General features: G+C 44.4%; 1 protein-coding gene and 1 pseudogene across 3 annotated transcripts in view; one reads left to right on the forward strand and one right to left on the reverse strand.

Moving 5' to 3' along the window:
- The window catches only part of LOC119168099 (uncharacterized), a 36,554-nt gene extending 14,826 nt beyond the window's left edge, over positions 1 to 21,728 (forward strand). For 2 of the 3 annotated variants that reach the window (XR_012883893.1, XM_075865332.1), the window contains exons 2-5: positions 6,305 to 6,456; positions 10,431 to 10,507; positions 15,412 to 15,489; positions 21,489 to 21,728. Coding sequence is in view for 2 of the 3 variants with exons in the window: in XM_075865332.1 (XP_075721447.1) it covers positions 6,305 to 6,456; positions 10,431 to 10,507; positions 15,412 to 15,489; positions 21,489 to 21,619 (438 nt within the window). In the remaining variant the exon portion in view is untranslated. The remainder of the gene's footprint in view (positions 1 to 6,304; positions 6,457 to 10,430; positions 10,508 to 15,411; positions 15,490 to 21,488) is intronic. The other variant, XM_075865333.1, reaches the window with a different exon arrangement.
- On the reverse strand, positions 7,310 to 7,483 carry LOC119168786 (U4 spliceosomal RNA; annotated as a pseudogene).
- Positions 21,729 to 26,340: the final 4,612 nt, after the last annotated feature.

Below are 26,340 nucleotides of genomic sequence, written 5' to 3' on the forward strand. Positions count from 1 at the left end.
TATAAATAAATAAATAAATAAATAAATAAATAAATAAAATAGAGTTCTCCGTGGGCTCGTCAGTGTACTCAGGATCGTCGACAGGGTACCGGGAGAGGCAATCGGCATCACGGTGTAGGTGGCCAGATTTGTAGAATACCGAATAGGAAAACTCTTGCAGGCGCAAAGCCCAGCGACCAAGGCGCCCTGATGGATCTTTCAGAAAGTTGAGCCAGCAGAGTGCGTGGTGGTCGGTAACTACCGAAAATGGGCTTCCGTATAGATAAGGTCAAACTTTCGCCACCGCCCATACAAGAGCCAAGCACTCACGCTCTGTTATCGAATAGTTACGTTTAGGGGCCGATAGGAGGCGGCTGGCATATGCAATAACGCAATCATGGCCATGTTGTTTCTGAGCCAGCACTGCACCAATGCCATGTCCACTTGCATCTGTACGGATTTCCGTAGGGGCAGCAGGGTGAATGAAGTGTGCCAGAATCGGAGGGGTAGTGAGAAGAGCGACGAGAGTCGAGAACGCAGAAGCCTCTTCGGAGCCCCATGACAACGGGACTTCTTTCTTGAGGAGCTGCGTAAGCGGCCTCGCCATGTGCGCAAAATTTTTCATGAAGCGTCAGAAGTAGGAACATATTCCGATAAAGCTGCGTACATCCTTCGCAGATCGTGGTACAGGAAAGTTTTTGACGGCGCTGATTTTTGCCGGGTCGGATTGTACACCGTTGGCGTCTACTAAATGGCCAAGCACTGTGATTTGATGGCATCCAAAGTGACATTTGGATGAGCTGAGCTGCAGGCCAGTGCGACGGAAGATTCCCAGGATGGCCGAGAGGCGCTCTATGTGAGTTTCGAATGTTGGTGAAAAGACGATGACGTCGTTCAAGTAGCACAAACAGGTGGACCATTTGAATCTTCTGAGCAGGAAGTCCATCATTCGTTCGAAGGCGGCTGGAGCGTTACAAAGGCCAAAGGGCATGACCTTGAACTGATATAGGCCATCGGGGGTGATGAATGCCGTCTTTTCACGGTTCATTTCATCTACCTCTATTTGCCAGTAGCAGGAATGAAGGTCTATGGAGGAAAAATAGTGGGACCCATAGAGACAATCAAGCGCATCATCTATTCGTGGCCGAGGGTAGACGTCTTTTTTGGTAATTTTGTTTAGGTGTCGATATTGTACGCAGAAACGCCCTGCACCGTCTTTCTTGCTGACTAGCACTACAGGAGAAGCCTAAAGACTGCAGGATGGCTCAATGATGTCCTTGGCGAGCATTTTGTCGACCTCACTTTGGATGATGTGATGCTCGGCTGCCGACACCCGATATGGGCGCCTATTAATAGGATGCTCATTACCAGTGTTTATGCGGTGGCTCATACCGGTAGCTTTCCCCAACGGACGGCGGCTGATGTCAAGAACGTCGATGTAGGACAGCAGAACCCGGTGGAGCTCATCAGTCTGCTGCGGCGTTAAGTTGGAAGCGATCATCGAAGTAATAGCGCTGTCAGAGCAAGTGGGAGATTGATGTTGGGCGTGGGGGTCAGAAGGGGCGGCCATCGTGAAAACCTCTACCGCATTGTCTTCTAAGGTACAGAGCAACGCCAAAGAGATCCCTTGTGGCAAAACTTGAGGTGTCAAGCTAAAGTTGACAACTGGAAGGCACGTAGAATTCCCTGCGACGGACAGAATGGTGTGCGGAAATGTAATGCCATGGATTGGGAGGAAATCGGTGATAGGGGTCAGAACATAGTTACCGTCGGGAACTGGTAGTATTGAGACGAGCTCTATGTAGGTGAGTGTCTGTGGAGGGAGGCGCGCGTGTCCCGTTGTGCAGAGGCGACTCGGCCGTTGTGTAAGAGGTTCTGTTGCGGGCAAGTGTAGACGGAGCGTACTGGTCGAACAGTCTATGAGGGCAGAATGCGCGGAGATGAAGTCAAGGCCTAAGATTACGTCGTGGGGGCATTTATTAAGGACGGTGAAGAGAACAACTGTGTGTCGATCCGCAATGCTCACACGAGCGGAGCACATTCCAACGATAGATGCTATTCCACCATCTGAAACACGGAGGAACTGAGTGGTCACAGGTGTGAGAACCTTCTTGAGCTTGCAGCGAACATCACTCGTCATCACGGAAAGTTGGGCACCAGTGTCGACAAGAGCAGTGACTTGTACGCTGTCTACTTGTACGTCTATGAGGTTCCGTTTTGTCGGTATCGTCAAAAGAGGAATTTCGGTCAGTCCGAGCGATGCAGCGCCACCTCCAGGGGCTGCAACGCTTAGTTTTCCGTCGGGGAACCTCGTGGGAAGGCAGGGGAGATGGTCGGCGGAGCTGTGGAGAACGAGACTGGCGACGTTGGGGGGATGGAGAGTGGGAGTAGCGGTGTTCAGAAGCAGGTTCCTGGGCAAAAGGGTCGCGGCTGGTCTCATGGCGATAGGCAGGACGTGCATAGAAGAGACGAGAGGACGGTTGTGCGGGAGGACCCCAGCGACTTCTGCAATGGCGAGGAATGTGCCTGATTCTGTGACACGAGAAGCATTTTGGTTTGTCATCGTGTGTTCGCCATGCGGATGGATTACGGAACATTGAGGGAGAGCCGGTCGGGAAGGGACGTGCAGGCGTGTAGCGGGGCTGGTAGTCGGTGCGGGGAAGCGATGACATAGTGTGAATTACCAAGCTGGCGATTTCCTGCCGGACGACTGCTTGAATGAGAGGCAACGTAATTGGTGGAGAGGGGTCGGGGGACGTTGGTCCCACCTTAGCTGGAGCAGCCGCTTCAAGCTCCCGCCGGATGACTCGCGTCAAGTTGTCACAGGTGTCTGGTGGATGATATCTGTCGAGACACGAGGACATCGCAGTAGTGTTAAGGAGGTGCTGGAACTGATGGGAGATGCGTCTGCTTTTAGCTTGTTGGAACCGGCGGCATTCTCGAATGATCGCTTCAACAGATGACACCTTGTTGAATACCAACAAGTTGAATGCATCGTCGGCGATACCCTTTAGGATATGCGCAACTTTTTCAGGTTCAGACATATTTTCGTCAGCTTGGCGGCATAGTGAAAGGACAGCCTTACTATAAACGATGTAGGGCTTCGTGGAAGATTGTACGCGAGTCGACAACTCATTTTTCGCAACTTCACGACGACCAGAGATGTTCTCAAAAAGCTCACGGATCTTTGCCTTGAAGCTGTCCCAGCTTGTTATGTCATGCTAGTGATTATCGAATCAAACACGAGGGGTTCCGTCGAGAGAAAAGATGACGTTTGCGAGCATAAGAGTGGAATCCCGCCTGTAAGTGGCGCTGACGCGTTCGTAGAGGCGTAGCCATTGGTCGACGTCGGAACCTTCGCTGCCCGAGAACACGCCGGGGTCTTTGAGCGCGGGAAGCGTCACGAAAGTTGTAGCGGGCGCTGGGTTGACAAGTCGGGCAGAAGGGGGAGCGACCGGAGAGGATGTAGCCGAGTCTTGAGTGTTCATGTTGTAAGCCGTGAGGGAGCGTCCGTTTCGGAGTTCCGTGGCGAGGACAGGGATCGCACAACTCCACCAAATATGTTACGGTAAGGAGACAGACTCAGAGGGGTGTTCACCGATGTATTTTCAGCCGGTCAGGCGAGCAGCGCCAGTCACACAGATTTGCTCGCACCAGTCTATATGCTTTGTCTTCTTCAGCTCCTTGTACTGGCACGTAGCAATATGCTGCCATTTTTTTATTTACGCTAACTACGCTTCTGCAGTTCATTATTTTTCCATTCTCCTGTGTGCAGATGACATCAAGATACTCAAGTAAATTCATTCAGTTAACGACTGTTGCTTGCTGCAGTCAGATTTGTGTTCTTTCTATGAACAATATGAGAATAATTACCTTTCCCTGAATACCTCAAACACCATGTTCATGCATATACCTCGCAAAACATCCATTATGTCATTTCTATACTTTGTCAATAACATGTCGTTATGTATGGTTTGAGTTGAGTGATCTTGGAGTTCTGTTTGATAGCATGCTCAATTTTTCTGCTCACACTTAACGTAACGCCACGTGAGGCCTTCATTTTCTGGGCAGTTTTTTTATAATCTCTGAAAAATGCAGTTCTCCTACAGCCTTCCAGAAATTCGCAATCAATATTTCATCATCAACTTTAGTATGCATCTGTGATCTGTAATGGCATCACTGTATATGGTATTCAGGCCGTTGAGCGAGTCCAAAAAACGTTCATAAGCATTTATAACCATTGTTTTCTCAGATATGTCTCTGTACCTGGTTCTTACACTGCCAGCTTATTATCACTGCCATCACTTCACTGCCGACGAAATCACATTCACGTCTTATTTATTCATAAAACAGTTCACGATATAATATGCTGCGCTTTGCTTCTTAGTTGTGTATAATTTTGAATTCGACGAAAGTTTAACAAAGATAATCGATCTTGGAAGATGACATAGATTCCAACAGAAAGTTTTGAAGAAACCCGACGTTTCGGAACCGACTTGGTTCCTTCCTCAGTGGTGACTGCGTAGTAGGCTACGTAGCAGCAGCGTCTTCAAAGTACCCGAGGGGTGGCTAATTACCCCCCTCTCTCTCGTTTTTCCGTGGAGCGCAGTCTGTGTGTGTACACTGGGGAAGGGTTCCGAAATCAACATCAACCACTCTCTCTGAACCCTTCCCCCAGTGTACATACAAGGACTGCGCTCCACGGCAAAACGAGAGAAAGAGAGAGAGGGGTCACTAGCCGTCCCTCGAGTGCTTTGAAGACGCTGCTGCTATGTAGCCTACGAAGTCACCCCTGAGGAAGGAACCAAGACGGTGTCGAAACGTCGGGTTTCTTCAAAAGTTTTGCTTGGAGTCTACATCATCTCACAGTTTCATACCTAACCAGATAGACTTCTGTCAAATGTTTACATTCAAGGATCGATCATAACAAATACCTGTCAACTTCTTTCAATATTCTACTGCGCACAGAATACAAAGTATATATAACGGTAAGTTTTATTATCTAGATGATTTTCAAAGTTCATCGTCATGGCTTTTATTTCAGCTTTGTACTGTTTTAAGGTAGTTTTTCGCAATGTACAGGTTCTACCGTTTTTCATTTTTTTAGGAAGCCTTCCACGTAGTTGTGGATACTCCCCTAATTATCACTGCGATTCCGTGATTTTCGTCTTCTTTTCTACTCTTCCCATTTCGTGCTGATTTCCTTTTGTTTGTGCGTTTTGGCTGTTTTTTATTAGTTTTTTTTGTTCCTGTGGAATATACTGTCATGTTCATTGTTCATTGATTTATTTTTGCGTGCGCCTGCACGAACACTTTATGATAGCTCCTGGGCACGTGCAATAAATTTTGAATCTTACTACTATTATTGAATAATGATAATAATAATAATAATAATAATAATAATAATAATAATAATAATAATAATAATAATAATAATAATAATAATAATAATAATAATCTTGTTAACATTACTAGTAATAGTAGAAATATTATAATTGCTTTACGCTCTTCTACAAAAACATGTTGCAGCAATGGAAGTCAGCAACACGACCTCTATAAAAAACTAAAAATAACCAACTTCGTCATACATGAGGGCTAAAATATATACACATTTTCTGGAATTTTTACGGTCTCTAAACACGACTTGATTCAGACACTCTCCAAAACAAACGAATGCGGGTTAATCTCGATCACCTCGAATGATTTAACGTGCACCTTAACCTAACCACGCCGATTTTCTTCTAACATTTGGTTACCGACGAAACGCAGTGGCGTGACACCTTTCGGGCTGAGCGACCACAGAGGGCAGCGCCTGAATCTCTACTGATCTATCCACAAAACGTTCGGCAGAATACTGATGTATGGAGTGTTTAATGTAACTTCAAACCCGATGACTACAGAGCATGGATATTGGTGCAGAAGAACGCGAAAGTGTGGTGTACGTGTGGGATATAGAGAAAAGTTCCTTAATATGAAGCGTACCTATATTCAGCTATCGGACATCCTATATGTGCGTAGTGCAATTGTACGATCTGTGATTTTTGAATTCTAGCCGTTTCGGCTATATGCTTTTGGCAAAACTAACAAATCCTGCGCAAACAGCAGGCATTCAATACGAAACATTATTGTCGCCTTTGTTAGCACCTTGTGTGGCCATGTGTCAGAACGACAGGTTGTTTATATTCAGCGTTCAAAAGTTTAAGACCACTGCTTTCTTTGCAAAACGATGCTCTGTACATCTGTACGACCTTAGTGGTGATTACGAGAAGTTAAAGCTTTTTTTTGAGGAATAATTCTTAGTTATTTTTAAATATTAATTTTCCAGGCACTCCACACTTTTGAAAAAGTCTGGATACGTTATCGAAGTTTCGAGAAACGTACTCTCGGTCACAAGCACAAGTGCGTTTACAGCAAAGTACACAAGTATAATTCAAGGCATTATTTCCTTATACAGCATTACGAAGTAAACGGGAAATGGTAAGCGTCTTTTGCCCTTTTGATGATTCAAGTTTGTAGTAGGATAGGATTTGTGGGGTTTAACGTCCCAAAACTACCATATGATTATGAGAGACGCCGTAGTGGAGGGCTCCGGAAATTTTGACCACCTGGGGTTCTTTAACGTGCACCCAAATCTGAGTACACGGGCCTACAACATTTCCGCCTCCATCGGAAATGCAGCCGCCACAGCCGGAATTTGAACCCGCGACCTGCGGGTCAGCAGCCGAGTACCTTAGCCACTAGACCACCGCGGCGGGGCAAGTGTGTAGTAGATAACGTGAGAATGTTGTGGCAGTGCTATCTGAAAATATGAAGCTAGTGCTTGTGAAAAATTACCTATAGAGAATCTCATTACCTATTTGTTCAAGTGATGCATCAGGATAGAATTGAGTTGCAATGTTGTGAAATTCCTTATTATTGCGCGGCGTCAATGTGACCTCTTTGAAGTGTAGAGTGATCAACAGCGTCTATTTTTATTTATTTTTTATTTATTTGCATATCCTAAGGACCTGGAAGGACAATACATAGGAGGGGAGGGATTAGGAAAATAATCAAAGCCCCTCTTTATCTGTTTTAACTGCAAGACGAACGCCTTCCGCTAGGACATGCGTTTGCCGTCAAGAGCAGCTTCAAGAGACATACAACATTTGATTAAAAAGCGCTAATTATTAACACTTGAAAACAGATTAGTAATATTATTATCTATGTGACACGCGCATGGATAGATATTTGACGTTGGCGTTCGACACGTGCCAATTCGCTTTGCAACGGGTTCCGGAGAACTCAGAGAACAAGAAAAAAATGAATTCAGAAAACAGAAACCACACGAGAACTTTCAAAAAGGCTGCCAAGATGTTCTCACATTGTTAACTCCACTACCATGTATACAATGCGCTATTTTGTTGCAAATAACCTCAAAAAGTGCAACTGGAAGAAACTTTCCTTTAGCAATAATCACCCCTCAGTTCAAACTTCATTGATTACGACACCGCCGCTGCGCAAAGCTAAAAGTGCTACTGAATTCCAGAAAATGTGCCATCGCGGTCTTGTTCTCATAAAAGGCTCAGTCGTTGCTTGAAGTCATCTCGGCGGAAGGTGGTCTCTCGACATTTATTGCACACTTAACTACATACTTTGGTGTGTAGTATTACCTATCACTAGCAGCCGACGCTAACACAGGTTTGCGTTGAACCGGAAGACAACTTCTTGGGATCCAGTGAATCTGATTTCTGCAAAAAGAAACACTGCACAGTACATCGACGAACATACGGGACAAACGTATTCAAAAGCGTGGAGCCTTCGTGAATTCGTTGCTAGAAATGGTGTGAAAAAAAAGCCGAATGCAAAAAAAATGCAAGAACTCACTCCCTTCTGGAATAAGAAACTTTATTCCAGAAGGGAGTGAGTTCCTGTGCATTTAGTTGATATGGGTATTCAAAGACGTGTTCCTACGGACAGACCAAAACCTCTCAATAGTTGGCATGCTGAAGACAATGGTAATTATTTGCAACAAAAATCTACGAATTTGGTTTATCTGTTGGAAGGATGCCTTTAAAAGGCAACATGAACAACCCAAGGTAGACGAAAAAACGTAAACAGGAAAAAGAGCAAGGTATAAAACATAAAAATCAGTAGCATTAAGATACTGCTACACGCACTTCTACGTTTCTATATTTACGCTACGCTCCCACTACACTCGTAAACGCCATCTTGCGAAAACTGCGCCAGAACAACCGAAGAATAAGTAATCTTAAGAGGTTTCGATGAGATGACGCGCACAACGCGAACATTTAAACTTCTTCTGAAACTTACGTAGCCACTAGTGATAACGCTGCAATCTTCGGTGACACAGGTATAAGTGGTGACGCACATCAAGGCTTGGCACTGTTGACACTGGTTCACGCTGCTGTCCGTTGACATTGTGAATCGCTCACACGTTGTGTTTCCAATTTTCGGGAATAGAATCACCTTAATAAAATATTAGGTTCAAAAAAAGCTGACTGCTTCTTACGTCACCACCATGACCACGCCACAGTATCATGTTCTGATTGTCAAATAACACAATTCTAATTGTAGAATTGAGTTCCGTCGCCAGAAAGAACAACCGTGTGGAGTTTTATTGACCGCCCCGCCACGGTGGTCTAGTGACTAAGGTACTCGGCTGCTGACCCGCAGGTCGCGGGATCGAATCCCGGCTGCGGCGGCGGCATTTCAGATAGAGGCGAAAATGCTGTAGGCCCATGTGCTCAGATTTGGGTGCACGTTAAAGAACTCCAGGTGGTCGAAATTTCCGGAGTTCTCCACTATGGCGTTTCTCATAATCATATGGTGGCTTTGGGACAATAAACCTCAGATAACAATCAATCAGTTTTATTGGTCAGTGTTATCCAGTGCGCGCGGGACCGCAACGCATGATAGGGTAACTTCAGAAGCCCAAGTTTACGAAAAAAATCACAGCTTCTGTTAACTCGACCGCGAGGGTGAAAAAAGACTTTTTTTCTTAAAATGATCAATTGATGGATATTTGGGGTTAAAGTCTCAAACCACCATATGGTCATGAGAGACGCCGTAGTGGAGGGCTCGGGAACTTTCGACCAACGGTGTTTTTTTAACGTGCGCCAGTATGTGAACGCACAGGCCTACAGCATTTTCGCCTCCATCGAAATTGCAGCCGCTGCAACTGGGATTCTATCCCGTGACTTGCGGGCCAGCAGCCGAGCATCTTAGTCACAAAACCACCGCACCGAAGCGGGCTACTTCTCACAGTTGGCTGGCAGTTTGGTCTTAGTGGCTTCAGTTGGCGCCACCGAATGCTTGAACTGAGGCGGCAGCCTCCGCCTACCGGACGACGCACTGTTGGGCATTTAGCTCTCAGCTTTGTAGGGCAACATTGCAACGAAGGCGGCGCAGACGATCAAGGTCCCCAGCCGCTCCCGAAGCTGGGTGACGGGGAGAAAACGAGTGAGCTCGAGGCTACTTGTGATTTGGAATGTAGAGCCGCTATAGGCGCATTGCTATCGGCAGTGTTTTCACGACAGTTGTCGCCGGCGCATTCCCAGAGCTTTTGGCTCAGCTTTGCTCGGCTGCCACATGCTTTACATGGATGGGTGGGCTGAGACATATTTTTTATTCTTTTTATTCCACTGTATGAGCCTTCTGCCCACGAGATATATCTGCTCCTAGTGGTGTTTGGGACTGTCTCCTGCACCAGGGGCAATAAAATGTTGGACACGTCAACTATCGCTGGAATCGGCCTCTAAAATATGAGATCCTGATCTCGCAAAGGTGTTGATATACGTTGTATCTATAAGTGTGTAGTTGTCTTCGACATGACCATACAAAATCAAAGAGCTGAGTATATACTCGTAAGCCACACGGTACACGTATGAGCGCAGTGGTGCGAAGCATTTTGAGATTTACTTTGTGGAAGGAAACACCGGCGAGGATACTGTTAGAAGGATATGACTACCGGTATGAGACAGTGACAAAGAGGGAAAGATGAAGCCCTTCAGGTGAACGCTGAAACTGTGTTCGGCTTACAGGAACCGCAGACGTACTAGAAAGAAAGTTGTGGGCAAAAAAAGAAAAAAACAGAAGAAGAGAGAAGTAAAAAAAGGTGTCTCAAGGTTTCTTATCCATTCGTGCAAGAAGACAATACAAAAGTTACCATAATTTCTTCTCAGTCGACTGTATGAAGCACTTCTCGCTTCACCGCCCGAAATGCCCACGGCCCCATATTGAGTCATAATTCTTGTCATAGTCAATGTGTCCCTGGTCACAAAATACCCTGCATTTCTTTCTCTAATGATAGATGCTTGCTGGGCCGTTCAGGTGGCATGTCTTCAAAGAGTAAAGACTCATTGTATATGATTTTCATAGGATGAACATTTCTTATCTATTTGTTGCAATGAGACACTAAGGCTGTGAAATTCTTGTTCACGAAACAATTTTAGGAGGACCACGCAGAGCTATGCAACATTGCTTCAAGGAAAAGGTGGTGATCCAATAATGCGTCTAAGCTACAGGCCAGGTAACGTACACGAGCGCATCAGATCACCTATGTGTTCACGGTGTGGTAGTTGTGAAAGTTACTGTTTATACAAAAAATGAGAGCAAAAGCTATTAAGAAACATAAAAGAAAGGTGTTGCGTCGATGTCCTGCACTTTATGCAACACCGCAACATTTTTGCTCACTGGTGTAAGGGCGGACCATACTAAACACCTTACCCGAACAATGACTCACCAAAGAGAAAACAATGCTGTGCTGTCAAGTCATTACCAAATACCTGCTTACTCTAAGCCGGGCTCACAGAAATTCATTTCTTTATGACCAGCGCACATCAAGAACGTGCTTGTAAAATCAAATTTTGTCCGTGTTCAAATCAGGAAATTATGCTTTCCTTATTCCGCATAGATGTACAGCTCTGGAGTTTTGCAAGACGTGTAGTGCCATCTGTTCGAAAAATTAGTAGGTGTGAAATGAAGATTTGGTTAAAATTTTGTGTTTTGCTTGCTTAGCACTACGACAAAGAGCTATGAATTTTTCACAGGTAGTTGGCCAAGAAACCAAACTGCCATAAAGTTCTTTCTAGATTTTTCTTAAGAACAATGGAAAAACCAAAAGGACACGCGACTGCGTTGAGCGAGACGACGACATGCCACAGTCGGTGCTACTGTTGCGATGTGAATGGCCATCGACCTGAATTACTCAATAAGAACGCGTAGTTTTAATAATTTTTAGAGCTGTTGCAGTAAGTAGAAAAGCAAAAGCAGTGGTACGGCCTATTCACAGTGTTTGGTAATTTCCTTGCTAATATACTCCTCAGCTGGTCATGTGAGGAGGTGTAATACTGCTGCTCTGCTCTTATTATTTTGTGCAACCCTGACAGAAACTTATGGTAACCTCAAGTATGCAGCTATGCACAGCATTTGACCACAGTGCGACCGTGTATTAAAATACTGTCAGCAGCCAGACTCAGGAAGCATGATAAACATTACGCACACTGTCAGCTCACGTAATCTCAATTAGCAGATAGATATCTGCTTGTGAAGAACATTTTTTATGGAGATTTTGCAGCCCCGTAAGGGCCCTTCAGACAGGGGGAGTCTTTACCCCGGGACCCCAGTGGACAAGGCCGCTACCCGCACCCGTTGGACTAGAGCTCTTTGAGCCTCCAGCCCAAAGCAATTGAGTAGGGCTGCCTCCCTTACCTCTTTAGTGGGGGAAAGGTTAGGGGGAATGGAAGAATTCATTTGACATGTTGTAGGCCCGTGTGCTCAGATTTGGGTGCACGTTAAAGAACCCCAGGTGGTCGAAATCTCCGGAGCCCTCCACTACGGCGTCTCTCAAAATCATATAGTGGTTTTGGGACGTTAAACCCCACATATCAATCAAGAATTCATTTGACGTGCCCACACCATGTGAAACTTAACAGAGGCTTCACCACAGTGAGGCCACCGGCCATTGACTTATGGGTCAAAGTACTTTACTACTGGAGGGCTCAACAAGGTGTTGTTCTGCAGGCGCCTTAGGGTTCGTTCATCGGCCTTACTCAGGCTCTTAGCAGGCACCGGGAAATTCCAATGGTGTTCGCAATAGTACATCAGAATTTCTCTGAATCGCAGAAGCGGTTGGCAAGTCTCTGAGCCGGAATAGTCTGGGTGAGGTGCCCGGTGATTAGGCGCGCGGGCGGCTGCATCCGCACTTTCGTTACCTCTTCGGTCCTGGTAAGTAAGAGTCCAAACGATGCGTTTTGGTGAGGGGTCGTAGTCCCTAACGTCTCGCTTTAAAATAGCAGACGCAGAATAAAGCATCGTGTACATAACATTTGCTCTTTAAATAATCTACTTCTAACTAGAAAACGCTGACACATGCGTCACGCAAGTAAAGTGATTTTCGCAGACGGATGTGATCACGTATAGATCAGTCACGTGACATGTAACTTGATTCGGATCCCTCCCCAGGCAGCATTCACACGACAGGGGAGAGTTCACGCTACAAGCGAGGATTTCGGCATTGCTCCCCAAAGAATCCAACTGTAATTTTGGCTTCCGTCACCTCACGAATCACTCCGCACGGACCGAAGCGTGGACGCAAGAATTGGTGACTTGTAGTGACGCAGTACGCAACCCCCAGGCTGAATCACAATTTTATCCCTCGTGGGAATACAGCCTAAGTCGTAAAACGTTGGCCATGATGACTTTCTGGTTTCTTTTGTTTTGGTGTGTGCCCTCCCAAAGTTGGCAAGTACGTAATTTCATCTTCAGTATGTAAAATCGAAGACAACCATCAACATAGTCTTACAAGATACGTAATAAACAGTCCAACCCACTAAAAGTGCGAGCTGCACGAGGAACACTACTGAAGAGACGGAAATCGCCGGCACCATTTTCAAATGATAAAGCTGAATGGGTAACTCTGATCGTAAGATTCATATCAAAGTACATGGATCATCAATGTACGTACTTGCACGCTTTAACAAGCTAAGATTTAGCACATTTAGGCTTTGCAGAACAGATGTCGGAGGGCTTATATTTGAGGGTACCATTGCACCAAAAGATTTCATTCTTTTTTCTGGTACCCACTGCTCATTTTTATGTATTCCTCACTTTTCTGAAGCCTAGATTGTCAGAAAAAGCTTCCCAGGTTATTCATTTTTCAGGAAGCTCTTCCGGACACGACCGAAAGATGAGGTTCTATTCTGGCATATGCATGACTACGCAAGTGCCTATGCCATTTTCGAATGATACTCCTTCCAATACCCGATTCGCTCCCGGGTGGCGATGGATGCGACGGTAGCAGATTTTTTTCACAGCGCCGCTTCTACCGAGTCTTATGGCCGAAGAATAGCTCAGTAAGGTATCGTAATGACTTCAAGACTTGAGAAGGACGGCAATGCGCAAGATATCGCGACGCAAGCATGTTTCTGAAAGTACAAATATTTATTCCCTGAATATGTCAAAGCATGTACTCTCCCACCTTCTTATAACTAGCGCTTTGCTCGAGCATGCACAACGGTGTTTCAGCAGATAATAGTCTAATCATTCTTACTTGCATGTTGCTGTTTTAAGGAGTTGACAGGTCGAAAAGACATAAAGTAGCTATGCAATGGGCAGAAATAGTTGAAAAAAAAACCGTCTCAAGCGAAGGGCCGTAAACGTAGCGAAGAGTAAAGACACGTTTGCGAAAAGAATTGCGACACTGTTGTTGAAATAATTAAATGCAAAAGCAATCATGTGGAAATTGGATATCTGCAAGGAAAGCGTCTAAAGCCAAAATTTCTCGGATGAAAGCATAAATTGTAGACATTACGAATAATTTCGCGGAAAATAGTGCAAAATAACGGCATTGTTGTACTGCAATATTGCAGCAATGACGTTCTTTTCGCACGCCATGCATGGCTTTTTCGTAGACGGCTAGTCATACCAGCAATATTAGGAATAATATTGGACAAGTCTGCGTAATATCACAGTTTCTGTTAATTTTGATAGGAACTTCCGTGGTAACGTCTCGCGAGATAACGATGCCAACCTAATATTTTCAGTAGCAGTCTATACCTATTTTTAAGAAATGAAACGAGCAGTTCTTCAGAGACGTGGTTTCTAATATCGATGAGTGAACAATGTCCTTGATGCGGAGTTCTTTCTGTTGTGCTGTTCACTTCCGCTCATGGTTTAGTTGTGAAATGGGGCGCCATGCAAATGTTTCCCTCCCAGTCCCAGCCAGCTATTGAGATGTTTTTTTATTTAGATATTGAAAGCACCACATTCAGTATTGAGAGCTGCAGATATTCCTTGGTTACAATGTTTGGCACAGTGTATTAGAAAACCTGTAGCTGCTACTTCGGTCTCGCTCGACTACGACGACAGCGTAGCGCTGGCCGACTGGATTAGCACTATGCCATCTCCTGCTGCGGACAAGAGCTCTCGCCAGTGGTGCCCCGTCCTCGGACTCCTGCGACCGTGTTCATCTTTCCTATCTTCTATTTACTTCCGTCGCTCCTTCTCCGTGTGCCTCTCTCTCAATATATACACCTTTAATCATATCCTTTTAATCCCTCTTACACCCATTCTTTGTGAGGTACTGTTGAGGTGTTGCACCAGATGCAGAGTTACGGGGCTCACTTTTCCGTTTTTTTTGCTTTTAGAACTATAAAAGCTGCGACTTCACAACTTATTTCTAATTTGGTTGAAGTTGAAGCAAGCGTAAACCAGCAGTAAGGTACCTAAACCAAGGTTTTCTTTTTGCCGCAACCGGCCTAAAAAAAGTAGTGAGAGTGGCACAAAAGGTCTCCACCTGGCAACCTTGCCTCTTATATGGCCTCGTTCTATCCGCCAAAATAATCTTATCTTTGCAGAAGCAAACACACTTTCACACTCTATATTGGCAACCTCTTTATGCCACAAATGTACTTTGTAACCGTAACATGTTTAAACATCCGTTACTAAATATTTGAAAAATATTATCAGACATTGAGCACATTTGTCCTAAAAAAGCTCATGATATTTCAGCATAGCGATCGACTTGATTGATATGTGGGGTTTAATGCGCCAAACCATTATATGATTATGAGAGACGCACAGTGGAAGGCTCCGCCAATTACGACCACCTTGGGTTCTTTAACGTGCACCTAAATCTGAGCACACGGGCCTGCAGCATTTTGGCCTCCATTTAAAATGCAGCCGCCACAGCCCCGGTTCTATCCCGCGACCTGCGAGTCAGCAGCCGAGTACCTAAGTCACTACACCACCGCGGTGGCGCAGCATAGCGACAAGATAAAAAAAATGGTAGCTTCCTCAAAAAGAATTATGAAACTCAAGCATTTATTTTGGTCAACATCTTTATTAAGCATAACAATTTAACAGTAAAAATAAATGAACGTGCATTCTTTGAAGTCCTCTCAAGTAAATTCAAACTATCCATGTTCTACACAGGAAAACATGGCGTTGATCACCACCTAGTTTTCTGGCATGCCGTGGAGCACTGCTTGGTTTTCACTCGTGACGTCGGTGGTAAGTAAACTTAAGCTCACTTATTAGCAACGCTAACATACCAACGCACATACTTGGAACAATAAAGATGCATCTTTGATAGTATCTGCGTCACAAACGCATGTGTAATACCTCGGCCTTCATCACTATAAATCAATACTTGAATTTGATCATTTTCCTTTGTGAAATCGCACGAGTATTTCAAAGTGTTTCAATGCCTACGATTCTCGTAGTAGGCGTCGTACACGAACCTTTCCCTGTGCCTACGACCCGCAAACGCCCTCGCCGTTCGTAAGAATTCGCTGTGCATCTTGCGTCCGTACCGGCAACACGGTCAATACCGAGGAATCGAAACAGGTAGAGGCAGAAGAAAAGAAAGGTATTTGAGACCAAATAAAAAAAGAAACGCTATTGCATGCTACCCACTGTCGGGACATGTCTTAGTGCCTTAAGAAATGGGGAATGGGGATATAAAGTTTATAGAAGTAAAGAAAGAAGATATCTTGAAGGGGTGAGTAGATGACAAGAGTATTTTGTCGGTCCGGGAAGGGTGGACGAAGCCAAGACCATCTTCTATAGGGTGTTGAGGTCCACAGTAGTCTCAAACTTTAAAAAGGCACACAGGACAAGTATTCTGAATCGTGGGAAAGAGAGGAAATCCTCCACAGCTGTCGCAGGGAGACCGAGCAGGTGGTAGCGGAGCACCATCTGGCATTGTTTACCGGTGTAAGCATGGTAAAAGCAAATAAAGCCACTGCATTTGCACGTCTAGGCAGAGGAGCAAGAGTCTGGTCAAGGAATATCTTGCCTAGAAGAGAGGGTGCAGCAGATGCATGGGAGAAATGAGGACCACGTATAGCCTTTTCTTGGCGTAGTGTAGTGTCACTGCAAATATGTGACATGTGAGATTTTATTATACACTTAACCTCTTCGTTCGCGTTAGGACACTGAATAGAAACACGATAATGACAAACTAAATTAATGCATTGAGTGTATACGTGAGTATAAGTGGTATGCAAGCAAAACAACCGACGATTTATAACGCACACAGTCATTGCAGGGAACCTAACCAGCATCGAAGGTAATCAGTCCCCGTGCAAATATAGGCCCTCCACGGGTCTTTTCAAGGTGGTTTTCTTACAGTAATTGAATAATAATAATAATGTATGGGTTCATACGAAGATGAGAAAGAGCTACAAATAATGATGATTTCTAGATCAGACTGCCTATGTACTTGTGCTGAGGACGAAGAGATTAGAGTCAAAAGCACCATTTGGGAACTCCTTTAGGAAAATTTTGGTTTTGTATTTCACATGAGGTCTCACATGTGGTCGCATTGCCAGGAAAGGAATCAATTACGCTATCTATAGTTGTACTACTGCCACACATAAAGGATATTGATGGTGCATAATTCCTAACTATTATTGAATAAATAAAACAATTTCCGGCTTCCGTGCTTTCTACAATAGCAAAACAAAAAATAATTCTATGATTGACTCATTTTTTTTGTTTCATTTGATCATACAGTGAAAACTTGAGCAAGCGGCCCCACCTGAGCCAGCAACCCCCCCCCCCTCCCCTCTTTCAATTTCTCAGTATATTTCATATTTCTATGTGGTCTCTTCTTCACTGCCACTTTTTCCTGTTTCGTTTTCACATTATTTATCAGCCCTACGAGGTCTAATAAAAACTGTGTATGCATGATTATTCATAACGTAGCTGTAGCGCGAAAAAAACACTGACAAGAAAGCGTACACCCCAAGCGCTTACTCACTACTGAAAGCTTTAATGCTTGAACCGAAAATATATAACACTTATACTAGGTGCCCAACAAAATCCAGCGCATGTGTATCGTGGGCAAAACAGCAGGCACTAATACAAACCAAAAACACCTCCTGCACACCTTTCCCCACCGGTCTACCTCCTTTACATGAGTAGCGCGACTACCTTTTGCGATAAGACCGAAGAAAGATTGCCAACGCTGATGGGCACCCTGGCGTTGAAGTGGTAGGCCTCGACAAGTTCTCCTGTCATGCGATCGTGGTGTCTAAACAATACCTCTTTGGCGGAGCATTACGCTTCACACTGGTACCTAGCACAGTGCATGGCCAGGTGCGTTAGGGGTCTTCCCTTCAAGGAAGACTGATGCTCCCTAAGACAAAAGTTTAAACATCGGCCTGTCTGGCCCACGTAGACATGACCACACGACAGAGGGATAGAATATAGGCGACGTTGGCCCTACAGGACACGAATCTAATCTTTTAGTTAATAGAGCGACTGCGCGTTCCGACGTTGTCAAGCATGTTGCCGACCATTGAACATAGTCTCCCTAGCTTGTTTTTATCAGAAAAAAGTGTCTCCTAGTCAAACCACTGTGTGGTTTTGTTAAGCGGAAGTGAGAGCCCGTGGAAATATGGCGTAACAGCTATTTCTGCATTGTGAACCGTGTTCTGACTGCGTGTATCGATACGTTTTATCTGTTTGACAAGGCGCTGGCAGGTGGTACGTATCAACGAGACAAGGAAGGCTACGTTTTTTAGACGATACACCAGCTCTTAAATAAAGCGTTTAATTATAAGCACGTATGTGCATCTTGATTCAGCGTAGCTCTTCCACCACCATCTTCAATTTGACCTGTGACCATAACAGCCCCCGCCCCCTGCCGCCTCCAAACCTTGTCGAATTATAGTTCACCTTAATAGTGGGCTTTTGCTCTAAATTTTACAATATGCCACTCAACCATGCCTCTGTTTGGTAAAAAACAACAACAAAACGAAAAACGCAGCATCACCGAATTAGCGTCGCGAATGCTCTTCAAGGAGTCAAGTACCCTTCGTCATTTTGTCTGGCCTGATATTAAGCTTGGATTCCAATAAAGACCCTTCCCTTCTAACTTCTCTTTTATTTTCATTCGAAGCTCATAACTATGTGTTCTTCACTTGCGCTTTGGTTCCCAATGTCTTGCACGGTCCTCTGTATCAGAATGATGACAATATTGCCGTTAAGGCACCAATACCAATAAACGCTCCCGCCTCGACGGGGCAGCTTCGTTTTACGCAGAGCAGACGTCATTACAACTCGCCGAAGGTTCTAGAAAGACCACGAGTCTCATGGATCACATACGTTTGTCTATTGCCGGCAAACGAAGACTGATTTCGCCTTACTCCACACTGCGCAGTTCACGGAACGTTGGAGACAGTTATAAATAAATTTATCATTTTCAGTGCACTGATGGTGAGCAGTGGCGTTTTCCAGTTTATGAAGAATGTACCCGCAAGACTAGTTCATCGTCACCATCACTGTCATGGTCAGCCCGATTACGTCCACTTCAGCACAAAGGCCTCTCCCATCATCCGCCAGTCAATCAGCCCTGTGCCTGCTAGTGCAACTTTATACCCGCAAACTTCCTAATCTCACCTGCTTATCTAACTTTCGGTCTCCCCATGACCTACTTGCCATCTCTGGGAATCCAGTTACTTATCCTCAATGGCCTCAAGAGGAAGGTATGTAAGAGCTGCCTCTTGCTGGTGTTAACGTATATAGAGAAGAAACCTGAAGGCTTACAAAGAGAGTTCAGCATAACTTGAGGATGACGCAGTGAGCGATGGAAAGGAAAATGATAGGTGTAACCTTCAGAGACAAGAGAGCAGAGTAGATCAGGGAACAAACCAGGCTCAAGATATCATAATTGAAATCAAGAAAAAGAAAGGGACATGGGTGTGGCATGTAGCGCGCAGGCAGGATAACTGCAAAACTAGTTATAGAGATTCTAATATTTAGTGCATTCCGTATGCACTAAATAATAGTGTCAAATTTATCTCGAACATACCAGCTTCGAGCTGAGAGACGCGTTATAATTTCGTCCCGGGAAGCCTCGGTCGTAAAAAAGTTCGCTGGAAATGATTGATTAATGGGGTTTAACGTACCAAAACTACCATATGATTATGAGAGACGCCGTAGTGGAGGGCTCCGGTAATTTCGACCACCTGGGGTTCTTTAACGTGCACCAAAATCTGAGCGCACGGGCCTACAACATTTCCGCCTCCAACGAAAATGCAGCTGCCGCAGCCAGGATTCGATGCCGCGACCTGCGGGTCAGCAGCCGTGTACCTTAGGCACTAGAACTCCGCGGCGGGGCAGTTCGCTGGAAATAGTAAACTGTAAAGAAGCATAAGGCAAGAATGGATGCTAATGCAAGAGGTTGTTGTAATGGTTTGTGTAGGAAATAAAAGAAAAAATGCCCCCTTATCATATTATTTCCTGCACGTTACAGCTGGAGTTTGTGTCAAACAGAAGTTGTTTTAAGAAATGCGTCTAAACTTCTCAAGAATCAGGAAACGCAACATTTCGTTGTTGCCTTCACTATAGGGTTTGCTGTAGAGGCAGACTTTCTAAAACAAGTAAACATGTCTTTTAAGACAGTGTGTACAAACCGAGGCTAATTGACCTTTCATAAAAGCAAGGATGTGGTTTTGCCAAATGGGAAGAAAACAAAGTTCTTGATTTGTGGGGTTTAACGTCTCAAAACCACCATATGACTATGAGAGACGCCGTAGTGGAGGGCTCCGGAAATTTTGATCACCTGGGGTTCTTTAACGTGCACCCAAATCTGAACACACGGGCCGACGACATTTCCGCCTCCATCGGAAATGCAGCCGCCGCAGCTGGAATTTGAACCCGTGACCTGCGGGTCAGCAGCCGAGTACTTTATCCACTAGACCACCGCGGCGGAGCAACAAAGTTCTTCAAGCAGCTTTAAGATATACATCTGAGATATCTGTAGCAGCGTTGAGGTATAAGAAAAGGGGCCTCTAGTAAAAGTTCTAGCTTCATGAAATTCGGCCAAGTTTGACGGTGAAAGCGAAACAGAAGGACCGATGAGCACCACAAGCAGACGACCAGAATGACGTCATTGTTCAAGGCACAATTACTGTGGTGTAGCACTTAGGCGTTTATGAAGGTATGGGCGTTGTACGGGCTTTAATTCTAAACTAAGCCCATTCAGCCACTCCAGGGTGTCCAATTATGGTTGTTAAGACGACGTCCACTCATTCTAGACGTGGATTTTAACAGGTGTGCTCCTCCGAAATTCGGTTTCCCTGACATCGCTGAAGTTATGCAACTTTAATTTACTTCTTAATAATTACCCATGGTCCCTCTTCCAATACCTCAAAGGTGTAGCGCGTTTTCAAATGATGGACTTCATTTTTCGCACATGATATAACCGACAAATTCCACTAAACGCTACTTCTTTAAAGACTCTCCCAAATGATGCCATTAGCAATAACAAATATTGCATTTGCCTGCAAATTGAGAAATTTAAACATGTTTCTTGAATTTCCAGTCTAATGAATGAAGAGGAGCAGGGACTAAAAAGAGCCTGCACACACAGTCCACAAGACACTGCCCTTACGCGCATGCCTTGTGATCTACGCTGCCTGCTCCCTGACGAAATGGATCCTGCAAACTTGATTTAGACAAACACATAGAGGAATATGCAACTTCATAACTTTGCTACAGTGACAGAGTGTACTATTTCTTGGTTTATTATAGCGGGCTGTATCATTGCGTCTACGGTTTGTCTGTGCCTCAAACTGTCATCGTGGTAGCGCATCGAACAAAGTGGCATAAGGAGGAGCGCAGGCACAATGGCTAACACAGTGTTACCTTCTTAAGAAGTAAGCGCTGTGTGGGATTATTCGTGTGCCATCAGGGTTAGAATTTCTTTGTGTGGCTTTTGCGTCATCGCATATCTAATATGCCAATGTACTTTTGTAGGCTTAGGCATCCATATATCTGGGCTTCTGCTGCTAATATGGTGGTGTTTAGAGTTTAACTGGGTGATTTTGTCTCTGCTACGTTATCCGAAACGAGTAGTAATAAAGCAACCACATCTCCCTAATGTATTTGCGGATGTATTTTACTCAATCTGTACTGCTTGGGTATCGCAGATTATCTTTGTAACCACTGATATCAAAGATATATTTACAATGGCAAACCGTATTTTTTTTTCATTTCAGGAACAAACCAATGCGAGATGTGGGTATGGGGCGATCACGTTCGGAAACATGTGCCCCAGTGTCAGATGGCATATAAGCAGCACTGCCTTGCGCAATACCCGGTATACACACATGCCTGTGGAAAAGCCTAAAAAGAAGGATGCGAAATGTTATTTAGTGAATCGGGCGATGCTTACAATTATGAATAATTACTATAGAAATTCGTGCTGCATGTTATAAGATAATATATTTCTTTGATTACTTTTGCTTTTGTACCTTTCTGAGACTTGCAGTCTAAATTCTGAGTGACTGTTTATAAAATTTTGTAATTCAGGTGACAGCTACGACACACAATAGTTTTACATGATACAATTATGCATCACGAATAGGTATGCAAACATTACAAATATTTAAAGCAGTGAACACACAAGTGCTGCTTGATAATTAGTGTACTAAATTTGAAAACAATTTGCCTGATTAGTTAAGCATTTCTCCCCTTACTTCGTTCACATCACCTTATTAGTGTACTTCGTTAAATACTCTCATGAAAATTAGAGCTGGGGGGAGGGTGGAATGCTCAGAAAGGGAGCTGTCGCTGCTTTCTGCTCACAAAGGTATACACGAAAAAGAGAAGACGCTGGTGGATTGTTCTGCGAAAAGAGTTTATTATTTCGGAAGATCCAGGTTGATTGATATGTGGGGTTTAACATCCCGAAACCAGCATATGATCATGAGAGGCACCTTCGTGGAGAGCTCTGGGAATTTCGACAACCTGGGGTTCTTTAACGTGCACCCAAATCTGAGCGAACGGGTCTACAACATTTTCACCTCCGTCGGAAATGCAGCCGCCGCTGCCGGGATTCGATCCCGTGACCTGCGAGTCAGCAGCCGAGTACCTTAACCACTAGACCACCACGGCGGGGCGAAACTTCCAGGTCGACCTGACCTTGCAGCCTCACGCAAAAAAAAAATGAAGTACTTGCAAATTCTTGTCATGTGATACAGTCTTTTATTGTTTTAAAGACGTTGGCTTCACGGCGGCCGTATGTTAGCTGTGCACATTTCAGGCTATTTGCGAGTTTATCGTACATACCTGACGTAGTCTGTAAATTGCAAATCCATTGTGCGTAGTGTTTATATTCCAGTTTTAAAATGGCTGCGTGAAAAACAGGTGGCCTATGTGAAATCGAAGACTTTGCTTTTGTTTCTGACGTCACTCGAAGAATAAACAATAGCGAGAGAAAACAATGGCTCATGAGATAAACCCGCTGAATAATGCGCACAATATTTGTCACCAGAGTGTGGACATTGAGCAAGGTGTGTTCAATTTCGGTCCATGAATCTACCAGCGTTACCATTACAGACCTTAAGGAAGTAAGGTTTTTAATTTATCACCTAGCTTCGTGGCAAACGAACAATAATTGCAACCTTTTCGGCGTACGTGTTTTGTTTTATTGTTGCGGTACCTTCTGGACAGAAATAAGTGTTGTGTTAGCCTACTTTTTACGCTTAATAAATTGTCCAATTGACTGATTGATTGATTGATTGATGGATTGATATGTGGGGATTAATGTTGCTTAAAGGATTCACGGGGATGGATGAACGTGCAATATTATCACTGGCTTTTTTCTTTGTTATAATGAAATTGTTGATTCGGGTTTTTAACATCCATTCGTATTGATCCCTCACGTCTAGGCTAATGAATGTAATATACGGATGTTATGGTTCAACTTCCAAGAATATATCTCCCTAAATTAAGCAGGGATGACTATTGAGATGATTAGCATGCATCGCTTGTGGAATTATTCAAGTTAGCGTATTGAATGTTCCGAACAAAGAGAAAGAAGCAAATATGTACGAGGAAACATTCTGTAAACTACAAAGGTAAACATAGTGCCGAGACCATTCGATAGGGGAAAAACGCTTTTTAAGCATTTTGTTAGTTAGACAAGAGCTTCTGAGTGTCTGGCTGCACAGACCGATAGCATAGTCGTCGTGGTGCATATTTTTTTTTTCGCACTTCATATGCATGCATTTGCTGCAATGGACGGCTCTGAAAGCAGCAGCCTCAGTACTGTCTTAAGTTCAGAACCAATGAGATAGCATTTAGCATTTTCCTTCGCATGCCTCAAAAGTGGACGTTTATAGCAGAGGCGAATACACTAGACTCTCGATAGTGGAGTCCTAGGTTTGAAATCCCGGACCATCAACAAAATAAAGTTCATTCTATAAAATTATGACAAATATAGTCGCTGCAGCAAAGGGAACGCAGGAACCTGATCGACAATGTGCCTTCACAGGCCTCATGCATAAGGGGCAAAGTTTACGCTGCAATTACTTGGTTGCAGATATAGAATGACAGCGTACTAGGTACGCTGTCAGGTAGGTGGCTAGGTAGGTGGCTCGTGGGATGACATCGAACGGCCTGCAAAACCGCTATGCTCTGCGAAACTGACTTTGAGAAAACGGTATAGATCACTGCCAAAAAGCTGGAGTGACTTTTTTTATTGCTGAGTATTATCAAAGAGGTTTCGTTTCGAGCACGCAACGGCCTCGCGCTCGCAACTAGTGAGAGAGAGTAAGACTGCGCATGCGCTGAACCTAAGAGAGGTGCATGCGTTTGCGTGCGTGAGAGATGCGCACGCTATGGCCGTCGCGTTTCTTACCGCCGGCTGTTTCGCGATATCTCGACGGCTGTGAGCATCGACGGCATGGCTGCTACGAAAGAAAGCCACGTTGGTCCGCTACTGCAGCTAATTTCTTCGCCTATAGATGGCATAGAGCAGTACTCTGATTCAAGGCTCTTTACGCCAAAGCGGACTTCACGTTTCGGTTGTGGCGTATGGTGAATTTACCATGTGCGCGACAGCCTCTGCCGTTATGTCCCCAACGTGCGGCGCGTTGTGTTCCCCAGGCGTTGTGTGCACTAAACTTATCACTGTAAATTAAAATTGTCTATTACAAGGGATTGCGACCGACTTGCCGCATTCCTCGCCACCATGGAAGATCGTTAGCTTTTCAAAGCAAGACTAGCTAATACTTAATAATACGAAGCTGAAGAAGTTGTATCTTTAAAGAATAGTTGCTGCGGATTTCTTCGTTTTTGTATGTGCTTTTTACTTCCTCCCATCAGTAAGGCTTTCATTTAATAAAAAAATTAAAGATACGTGGCTCACTCAAATGCAAAAAGCCCAAACTTTATCAATTTTTAAACAAAGTACTGGCAGTGACGATTGAGTTTACTCTTGAGTTTACGCTATCTGCCTAGACTCAGTGTCGGCAGGAAACACTTCAGGGAATAAGTAAGTTTAGCAGAGCTGCGCCAGCATGACGTCACCAGGCCAACCGTCACGATGCACACGTGACCTTTGCGTCACTTCTCTACTAATATAAGATTACCGTTGCCTCAACAATAAACGCTTTTCACTGTTCGACTACCTGCTTGCTTACAGTAAGGTACATGTGCGCACCATATTTTCTGAAGCCCTCATTCAAAGCTGTGCACGTCGTTGATGTTTTTAATTGCGTAGCGCTGATAATTTGGCCACACGTACAGAGTTGGCGTGTACTCCAGTAAATAAAAATTATTCCTAAAGCATCCTTTGTTCATTACAAGCGATAAAATTGTTTGGCAAGTATATATTCCTAAAGGAATTAGTATGTCAGATACATGCCGGCATGTAACTTTTGTTTGGTCTCCTACGACTTCTGTTGTGTGAAGGCAAGCCCCGCCGTGGTGGTGGAGTGGCTAAGGTACTTGGCTGCTCACGCGCAGGTCGCGGGATTTAACCCGTCTGCGGCGGCGGCATTTTCGATGGAGGCGAAAATGATGTAGGCCTGTGTGGGTGCACTTTACAGAACCCCATGTGGTCAAAATTTCTGTAGCCCTCCCCTAAGGCCTCTCTCATATCCATATTGTGTTTTTGGGACGTTAAACCACACATGTCAGTCATCGTGAAAGCGAATATTTTTATAGAATTCAGTCGACGCGATGGTTCTTTCACGTTTACAACACCCCCTACACTGTCCAACATAGACCGCAGATTTTTGGGCTACAGTGCATATCGGAGCTCGTGCTGTAAAATACAACAGTGGGCTATGACATGTTTTATCCTTAATACTGAGGGAAGTTTTCAAATAGGGCATACAATCCTTCTGCATATTACTGAGCGGCACTGAAATAGTGACCATCGCTGTCAGGAAATGAGACAATGAGTATTATTTACGCCCTACAAGTCCTATAGACCACGCAGATTCACGTAAGCCAGTTTAACGCTTTATTGCAGTTCTAATTATTTTATACAAATTAACACTACATTATTGTGAGGATAGTTGTATGTAACGTTCTAATGAGACTCGTTTAGTGTCGAACTCTCAGCTTTCGTGCGCCTCTAGGTTAGGTACCCTACGTTACTTTTGCGACATTTCCTTGGAAAAAATGTTCGGTTTTTGGGGAGGGTCACGTATGCTATCCTTCTCATCTCACAGATGGTTAGCCCAAATAAATTTCGAGACATGTTGGTACACCGTGAGCAGATAGAAACAAGAGATCGGCAGAAACAATGAACGAAAGATGTTATGACCCACAGCACAGCATATATATTCCATTTTTTTGCCAGAAAAATGCTCCGGATGTTGTCGTATGAGCTTGCAGTGCAGTAAACATGTGCTCACATATTTTACGTAGTTTTGGAGTACATACCAGAAAATATTGACTGTATACCAAAGTTTTCAAGTGGCAGTCAAGAACAGTTGGCACACGTGCATTTATGATGAAGTAAGGCCGACAGAACATGGCCACTACCTGTATGCCCAGCACTACGAATTGGACTTCAGATAGTCCGTATTGGTGGAGTTTGGAGTTTGACATACA

This window comes from Rhipicephalus microplus, chromosome 6 (assembly GCF_043290135.1).
Source record: "Rhipicephalus microplus isolate Deutch F79 chromosome 6, USDA_Rmic, whole genome shotgun sequence".
NCBI lineage: Eukaryota > Metazoa > Arthropoda > Arachnida > Ixodida > Ixodidae > Rhipicephalus > Rhipicephalus microplus.